Source organism: Epinephelus fuscoguttatus, linkage group LG7, assembly GCF_011397635.1.
Source record: "Epinephelus fuscoguttatus linkage group LG7, E.fuscoguttatus.final_Chr_v1".
NCBI classification, from domain to species: Eukaryota; Metazoa; Chordata; class Actinopteri; order Perciformes; family Serranidae; genus Epinephelus; species Epinephelus fuscoguttatus.
Genome location: NC_064758.1, coordinates 44,008,544 through 44,017,570, shown reverse-complemented (window position 1 = coordinate 44,017,570; position 9,027 = coordinate 44,008,544). Strand labels below are relative to the sequence as shown.

The window sequence follows — 9,027 nt, the reverse complement described above, 5'->3', positions numbered from 1 at the left end:
GTGATAGTTAACTTTACATGGTCATTTATATACTTATTCAAAATACCCCCAGAACCTCCAAACCTGCAAGTGGGTTTAAAAGGCATGTAACTAAAGCTGTCAGACAAATGTAGTGCAGTAAAAAGGACAGTATTCACCTCTTAGATGTAGAGGAGTGGAAGTATGAAGAAGCACAAAACAGAAATACTCAAGTAAAGTTGTACTTAGGTACAGTGCTAAGTGTATAGTGTAAATGTACTTATCTACTTCGTCCCACTGCTCTCATCAGTCCACTTTTACAGTGAAGTGCACCACAAGCTATCAACTTTTGAAAATGACAATATGGCAGTGTTGTGTTTACAGCTTGGTGCTGACTCTAAGTGGAAAACAAACAAACAAAAAAAGATAAATTAAGCCTTTCATCCCCAGAGGGCAAATGCAGGTGTTGCAGCAGCACAAAGACAGAGATAAAGAAATAAGGACAGACAAATATGGAAAGAAAAATAAATACATAAAAGTAATAATTAAAATAAATACAGACAAATATGGACAGAAAAAATGTAAAATAAAACAATGCTTAACAGAAACCCTTAAAAATAAATACAGACAAATATAGAAAGTGAAATAAATAAAGAAATAAAAATAATAATTAACAGAAATATAGACAAATACGAGAAGTATAATAAATAAGGAAATAAAAATACAAATTAAAAGAAATATAGACAAATATAGACAGAATAAAATAAAATAGAAAATAAAACAATAATTAACAACAACCCAGACAAACATAGAAAGTAAAGTAAATAAATAAATACATAAAAATAATAATTACCAGAGCTACAGACCAATATAGACAAAAATAAATAAATGAATAAAAAATAACAACCTGAAATATATGAGAAAGAAATGAGAAATGTAAACTATAAAAGAGCAGCTGGACTCAAAATCACAATGAAAGCAGTAATTAAACAGTATAAATTCCTTATCTGGGTGCATTTATACCGTATACACTTGTTATATGTTTATGTTTTGCCAACAAAAAAAATGAGAGAATGCTTTTCCCTTTCACTTTTATGATTTTATTAATTGAAAATCTTAACATTTTACATAACTGAATGATTTATAACTGAAAATATCGATTATTTGTGTGTTTAATTGTTCTTTTTGTTTGTATGTGGCGTCATGAATTTCAACTGCTGTGGTTGTAAATATCGCGAGTTTTCAGCCCGTTGTTCTCAGCCAATCAGCGCCGTCACCAATAAACGCTCGGCCAATGAGCCTCCAGTTTACTGTCGCGTGGTTGTCAGGGAGGGAAACGTTCCGCTGCTGTTCGCGCGCAGTGTCAGAGACATCATGGAGGTGGAGATGGCGGAGGCTGACAGTGAGCAGAGACCGACAGAGAGCGTTCAGAAGGCGGACTCAGGAACCGGAGAGGCCTCGGGTAAAAGCTCCGGCAGCACCTACGAGCTGCCCTGGGTGGAGAAGTACCGGCCGCTGAAGCTGAACGAGATCGTGGGGAACGAGGAGACGGTGAGCCGGCTGGAGGTGTTCGCCAGGGAGGGAAACGTCCCCAACATCATCATCGCAGGTCCGTATAAGAATAATTAAGATTATAGTTTTATATCTATTTCAGACAGGCTGCTAATAAAAGTTTAAAATAAGTGTTAAAATACTATCAGTAACGTGAAAAGTCCTGACTCATAATTGTTCTCAAGTAAAAGTACAGCAGTATTAGCATGAAAATATAGTCCCAAAATTAAAAGTACTCATCATACAGAATTTAAGAATAATATATATTGGATTATTAATATAGGACAGTGTGAATGTTTTCAGCTGCTGAGTAGCTTAATTTATTATAATGCATCACAATGCAGTTGATTATATTTTGTATTAATCTAAATCTGCACAGCAATTTAAGATATAAGTCAGTTTCTGACCGTCTTGTTCTGGGAAAGGTTTTCACGGGCTTGAAATATTCAACTCAAAATATTTAACTGAAAACAGTCACATGTCAGCTGTGTGTTGAGTCCACCATTATTATTATTATTATTATTATTATTGTGCTCCTTAAAACAGGCTACTACACAGAGCAAAAAAAGCACTGATTAATCTTCTGTTGATGGACTAACTGATTCATGATCGAGTCATTTCAGCTCTACACTTTTTAAGCGTACACAATAAAAATACCAGGGTGATTGTTACGAGGAATCATTACAACTTACAGACTAACACACTGGTGCTAAATCTGGTTATTTGCACATCTTAAAGAGCTTCAATCTAAAGTAGTTTTGTCACATGCTGGTTTGTACAAACTGTGAGTATCGTTTGGTCTTTCATAAAGAGGGAAAAAGAATAACGTGTGTATGTGTGTGTTGTGATCCAGGTCCTCCAGGCACAGGAAAGACCACCAGCATCTTGTGTTTGGCCCGAGCTCTGCTGGGAGCCGCCATGAAAGACGCCGTGCTGGAGCTCAACGCTTCAAATGAAAGGTGAGACGCCTGCTGAGAATATCTAAAAACTAAAATCGTACAAAAAAAAACCAAGTCTTTTTAAGGTGAAGTCTGAATGTTGACACTCAGAAACCAACACAACCTAGATTTAACTAATGTCGGGTGTTGGTGACTGTTGCTGTGTGTCTGCAGAGGCATCGAGGTAGTGAGGAACAAGATCAAGATGTTCGCTCAGCAGAAAGTCACACTGCCCAAAGGACGACACAAGATCATCATCCTGGACGAAGCCGACAGGTGAGACGACGAGAGCTGTGAGACAGTTTCTGATTAGTCTTTATGATTACAGATTTCTAGGTCAGTGGTCAAGACCCTGCAAAGAATCCCAAGATAAATCTGACCGATAATTAAAGGGTTGAGAAAGACTTCTGTTACATTTTCAAATGAAATTATCAGAGAAAGATGGATTTGCTCACAACACATCAGCCTTTGATGAGGAGTCACAAGTAGACTTTAGCCCCTTTTACACAGCCTGTTCAGGCGGGAAGAGCATGCTGTTATTCCGTCTCACCGTACCTCAAAAGGTACGATCGTGGAATGACGGGGGCAGAGGTGTCTCGCCTTTAGGCCGGCAACGAAGGTAGTAAAAGAGCAGAATCGACTTCTTTGTGAGAGGGACAGGTGTGACGTTTTACGATGTGTTATGTGTGCAACCTGACGTGGGAGATTTAAGGCTCAGACATACTTTCCATGTTGAGCATCCACAGAAAGCTGCACTCACACAGACATGGACACGCATGCGGTTTTATTCATAGTACAACTGACGGGCCACTACAGCCCTTGGCAGAAAACAGGAGGGCTGGGAGGTGAACTTACCATTGTCCTTCTGCCGACAGCAGGTGAAAGTAAAACTAAAAAGATGCTGCAATCATCAACGTCAAATCAACATCTGTCAAATATCCAATTTAAAACTAACTTGGCCGTGGTGAGGCGACTGCAGCTGGCTTGACCGCAGTGTTTTGGACCGGACTGAAGTTGGGGACAAAAAATTGGAACATGCGCTGTCTGTGCGCTTGCTGCGCCTACAGTACAGTATGTGTGGTTACAAGAAATGGGCTGCACACAGATGTCCACACGGGGGTTCATGCAGACCCTTAGCAGACCTGGTTGGATGATGACATACGTTTACTTCACACGAACCAAATCAGACCCGTAAACTATGACTTGGCTCTTTAAAATCAGCTAGCAACAGTTAGCAGCTAACTCAAAGAAGAACAGCAGCTGAAAGTGTCCACAAATGGTGAAAACAATGAGGTGCACTCTCCGAGCAGAGGACGAGATCAGCCGCCATATAACAGGGACGGCAAATGATTGTTACGCCATTGTTATTGTTTAGAAACACTGCCTACATGTATGTTACATGTCACACTAGAGGCCAACAGTGTTGTTACACGTCATGTCTGTTTTGCTTCCGCAGTAGTGGCACGCTGTCTGAAATCACACACTATAGCGAAATGATGCAGATGTTGTTTGGATCAGAAATGAACAAGAGTTTGACTACTTAAAACATTCGTCATAAAAATGTTTTGAATGTGTGATCTGTGTTTGACATGACACATTAATTCGAGGCTGAGGTGATGGAAAATGCATTTGTCTGAAGATTATCTGTCGCACTGTGAGTAACGCTGACACCTTTAATGTCTCCATCCTTCATCCTCCTCCTCCCAGCATGACAGACGGAGCTCAGCAGGCATTAAGGAGGATCATGGAGATCTACTCAAAGACAACACGCTTTGCTCTCGCCTGTAACGCCTCAGATAAGATCATTGAGCCGATCCAGTCTCGCTGCGCCGTGCTGCGCTACTCCAAACTGACGGACGGACAGATCCTGGCCCGGCTGCAGGATGTGGTGGAGAAGGAGCGTCTGTCCGTGTCTGACGACGGGCTGGAGGCCGTCATATTCACCGCCCAGGGAGACATGAGACAGGTGAGGTCCAGGAGGTCAGAGTTCAGTGCTCAGCTCAAAGGCACGTGGCCGTTCTGCTGACTTCCTGTTTGTGTGTTTCCAGGCGTTGAACAACCTGCAGTCGACCAACTCCGGCTTCGGCTACATCAACAGTGAGAACGTATTCAAAGTGTGCGACGAGCCTCACCCGCTGATGGTGAAAAGCATGCTGGGACACTGTGTGAATGGGGACATTGACGAGGCCTACAAGGTGGTGGAGCAGCTGTGGGCGCTGGGATACTCTCCGGAGGACATCATCGGAAACATCTTCAGGGTGTGTAAGACGTTCCAGATGGCCGAGTACCTCAAACTGGAATTCATCAAGGTGAGGCGTCCTGACATCACACGTCCTACAGCTGACAGCTACATCCATCCATCTATTCATTGATGAGCAAAAACATACAGTTTATTTTTTAAAAACCATTTATCAAACAATATATTCTTTTTCGGGTTTTGGATTGTTGTCAAAAAAAAAAGAAAAATTGAAAAAAGAAAACAACATCCTAATTCCTTGCTGGGTTCAGTAAACAACACAAGTACTTGATGTCTGAAAAGGAGCAGGAGGAGGTGAATACTTATAAAATTCTTCCCCCTTTTCATATTTTATCAAAAAACTTAATATTAAACGTTGAAAAAAACCCATAAAAACAGACTTAATAAAGACATTATATACATCAATCTTAATTTCCTTTGTAAGAGTTTTATTTACTAAATGAATAAGGCCTTTACATATAAAGTAAATAAATATTTTTGTAATAAAAATGTCTCTTAAAGCCTTTATTTACTTTATTCTATTTACCTTGTATCCTAAATAAATAAAGTTTATACATAAAGTAAATAAAGACTTGCATGAAAAAATGTATAATATAAATAAAATTGATCGATTGAACTGATTGATTCTACCTATGCCAATCCTCAATGTCTATGTGCAGTTTCACATAGATTGACCACGTCAGTGAGTAGAAAAACGTGGGACAGACAGAATGACTGACTGACAGAATGACACACTGACAGTTTCCCTGATTATGTACAGCATACCATACCATGACTTAGTCATACCAAACATTAGAAAACAACACCAACATTGGTCCACAGGGGGAGCCACAGCGATCGGTCACATTTTAGCCATTTTGAAGCATTTTTCTGTTGTTATAGCGCCACCCAGTTGCCAATTAGAGTTAAATTTCTCCAGTCACCTTGAGGCGTCCTGTTCTACATATCTACCAAGTTTAGTAAAAATCCATATGGCGGTTAGGCCTAGATAAGAAATGAGCTCTCTAGCGCCCCCATTTTGTTTGATGGGCTCAATAATGGAGGGGTCCCCTCAGATTATGTGTGGTCATATGCCTACAAAGTTGCGTGGTGATGGGTGAAACCCTTGAGATGTTCTACACCTTTATGTGATGAGCCACGCCCTCCGCAATATTCATTGCCTTATAGAAGCTCAGTTTTAGGAAGTTTTCCAACTTTTGCCAAGAGGGAACTTTAGATATTGGTCCCTAGATTATGTTCACCCAGTTTCATGCAGATCGCTCAAACTTCCTAGGAAGAGATCCATTTGAAGTGTTTTTCAAAAAATTCAAAATGGCAGAAAATCTATTTAAGCGGAAGTTATGGGTTCTTGAGGCAAATGTGTTCCTCATGAGGAGAGGCATCTCTGTGCAAAGTTTCATGTCTCTACCACATACGGGGCATGAGATATGCCCATTCAAAGTTTGACATTTCAATGGGTTGCTATAGCGCCCCCCTTTGGCCAATTGATGTAATATTGCTTCATTGGCATCCTCCCATGACCCTCTACCACTGTGCCAAATTTCACATGGATTGACCAAGTCAGTGAGGAGAAAAATGTGGATATATGTAGTAAGAAGTAGTAGTAGTAAGTAGTCTGTAGTAAGATAGATTAATTTTTTAATATAATTTATATTCTAATTTGATATATAAATACTCATATATATGTGTGCAATTTTTAAAATATTTTAAAGATTTGAATTTTATGTATATTTTGCTTCATCATACTGTTCTCTACATTTAAACTGAGGACTACAAGTTATTGTTTAACATTCAATGTAGTGAGACTCAGAAGGTGAAAGGACCTCATGTGGAGACTTAAGCAAAAACAAAACAACCCACCTCTCCTCCGCCTGCGTCAGAGACATCGACTCACAGTCCAACCTGAGAGAAAAGATCAGTGTTTTGGGAAACATGATGATTCACTTCCTCTGGAGACACTGGTGGAGGGGTACACTGTTGTTTGTCAAGAAATAGCTCCAGCAGGTTACTTTCCCTAAAACCAACAACCTGTTTTTATGTTTATGTTTGTGTGCAGAGTAAACAAATGAGATACAACATGTTGCTCAGTGAGCTTTAGAGCTGTTGTCTTTCATCTTGAAGCAGGCTGCTGTTTCCACCTGCTTCCTGTCTTTATGCTAAGCTAAGCTAACAGTGTCCGAACTGCAGCTACACACTGAACACACAGACACAAGTTTGTTTCTGATCTTCTCATTTTACATTCATTATTGAGCTGTTTCTTTAACCAGCTGGAGCTGATCTAACAGTAAAGGAGTCCCAGTGTTAAACTCTGACGTCAGACAGTGAAATAAAACACGAACAGGATGTAGCTTTACGCAGAGACTGAACTTCTTACCTGTCAGTGAGCTCATCTTCTGGTTCCTTCCTGCAGGAGATCGGTTACACTCACATGAGGGTGGCTGAAGGTGTGAACTCCCTGCTGCAGATGGCCGGTCTGCTGGGTCGACTCTGCAGCAAGACAGCGCCCCCTGCTGCCAGCTGAACCCCACAACCCCCCCGGATCACCTCTAAAACCTGCTGCTGCCTCCTCACAGCTCTCAGCGCAGGACTCTTTGTTAACAGCGCATGTTTCATGCTGACGGAGCTGCACGATGATGAACACTCCCTCAGTAGGTCAGGATGGCGTTTGACACCTGATGAAGATGATTTTGATTCAAACATGTCGTCATTTTGTTATCTGGGTTTATCTGTTGCGCTTGGTTCAACCTGACATCACTGCAGTTTGTGTTCGTCTGTGGAAACAAAATAATGTAAAAAATAAATCGCTTTTCCATTAATACATGTTGTCATGTTTTGTTTTTTTGCTGTTGGGTTACTAATTAACTCCTGAACCAGACTCAAAGCTGTGTGTATTCTCTGTTAGTTTGCCTCACACTGACACTTTCCTTCTTACTTTTGGACGTTGCATATTTTCTTCTCCAACAATAAAAAAAAATGTTGCTGTTATGTTCAACTACTTGAGAATAATTTTGACTTTTCCTTGTTGCATAATATTATTCTATGGTAGTGCTGCTACTTTTACTGAAGTAAATGATCTGAATCAGAGTCCTGCATGGGCCTGATTTTCAAGACCTGCTCACGAACCAGAACCATGATGTGCCACACCGCAACCGCCCCACCACCCACATGTATGACCAGTTAGTTCTAACACAAGATCAATGGTCCGACCCAAAACTGCAGATCCTATAAAAACCATGCGCTGTTTAAATACTTTGGTTAGGCAAGACGTTTAAAGTGATCATTTAGGACCATTTAATACATGTGAAACTTTATTTTACATTTAGAAATAGTTCATCATTACAGTGAGTAGTGCATCTCCACAGTTAAAGGGATAGTTCTGATTTTAAAGTGGGGCTGTATGGGGTACTTCTCCACGAGCAGACATATTACATACAGAAGATGTCAGTCGGCACACACCCAGTTTGGAGAAGCAGGAAGCTAAGCAACGAACTGCTATGAAGGGGTCAGCAACAAAACGTATTTTAACTACCTAAACAAATCAATATCATTTTAAGTGTGTGCTACATGTAGAATATTTCCACTGCTTCACCTTGCTGTCAAAAAGAAGCTGTTATATCGTTCTCTTAATTGAGAAAAACAGTGATTTAACATCAGTGAACACAGGAGCTGCTGGTCTACTGCTGCCTCTATCTGTTTGTGTTACTGTGTGACTTTGGTGTCTGAAAGGTTTACGTCAAATTCACAAAAGTCACACAAACAAACAAACAAACAGGCAGCAGTAGATCAGCAGCTCCTGTGTTCACTGATGTTAAATTACTGTTTTTGTCAATGGAGTCTGGCTGTGACGAGAGTGGAGATGGGGATCTGAGGCTGGTGACAGCTTCACCGTCGGAAACTGCTGTCTGATGGAAAGGCAAACCAGTGAAAATAATATCAATATAGCGCACACAATAAGTGATATTGATTCTTTTAGGTGGCTAAAATATGTTTTGTGGCTGACCCCTCCACAGCAGTACAGCGCATAGCTTTCGTGTTGGACTCCAGCCTGCTTCTCCAAACCGGGGGCTCATCGACTCTATCTAACACGCTGATTATGTATTTATACATATATATATATATATATTATGTAGCTCTAGTTAAAACATTAAAATTTAGTTATTCTCATGTCATTTTAAGATATTTATCAACCAACATCCACATGTTCTGTTTTTTGTTTTTTTTTTTTTACCCCAAACTGACCCTGTAAAATAAATTAAGAAATAAAGACCATCAGCTTTTTTACGTCCCACTGCTGGTTTACGATCTGAACACTTCCTCCACCAC

General features: G+C 40.3%; 1 protein-coding gene across 1 annotated transcript; it reads left to right on the top strand.

The window, feature by feature from the left end:
- Positions 1-1,146: 1,146 nt before the first annotated feature.
- On the top strand, positions 1,147-7,520 carry rfc2 (replication factor C (activator 1) 2). Its single transcript, XM_049582177.1, has 6 exons — positions 1,147-1,567; positions 2,363-2,468; positions 2,622-2,723; positions 4,155-4,413; positions 4,496-4,756; positions 7,115-7,520. The coding sequence occupies exons 1-6, from the start codon at positions 1,162-1,164 to the stop codon at positions 7,223-7,225; spliced, it is 1,245 nt and encodes a 414-aa protein (XP_049438134.1). The 5' UTR covers positions 1,147-1,161; the 3' UTR covers positions 7,226-7,520.
- The last annotated feature ends 1,507 nt before the right edge of the window (positions 7,521-9,027 follow it).

Bases quoted from the DNA above. Each gene is read 5' to 3' on its own strand.
- rfc2 (XM_049582177.1), top strand. From the start codon at position 1,162: ATGAATTTCAACTGCTGTGGTTGTAAATATCGCGAGTTTTCAGCCCGT. The intron at 2,469-2,621 runs GTGAGACGCCTG...GTGTGTCTGCAG, and splicing joins CTCAACGCTTCAAATGAAAG to AGGCATCGAGGTAGTGAGGA. The intron at 4,414-4,495 runs GTGAGGTCCAGG...GTGTGTTTCCAG, and splicing joins CCCAGGGAGACATGAGACAG to GCGTTGAACAACCTGCAGTC.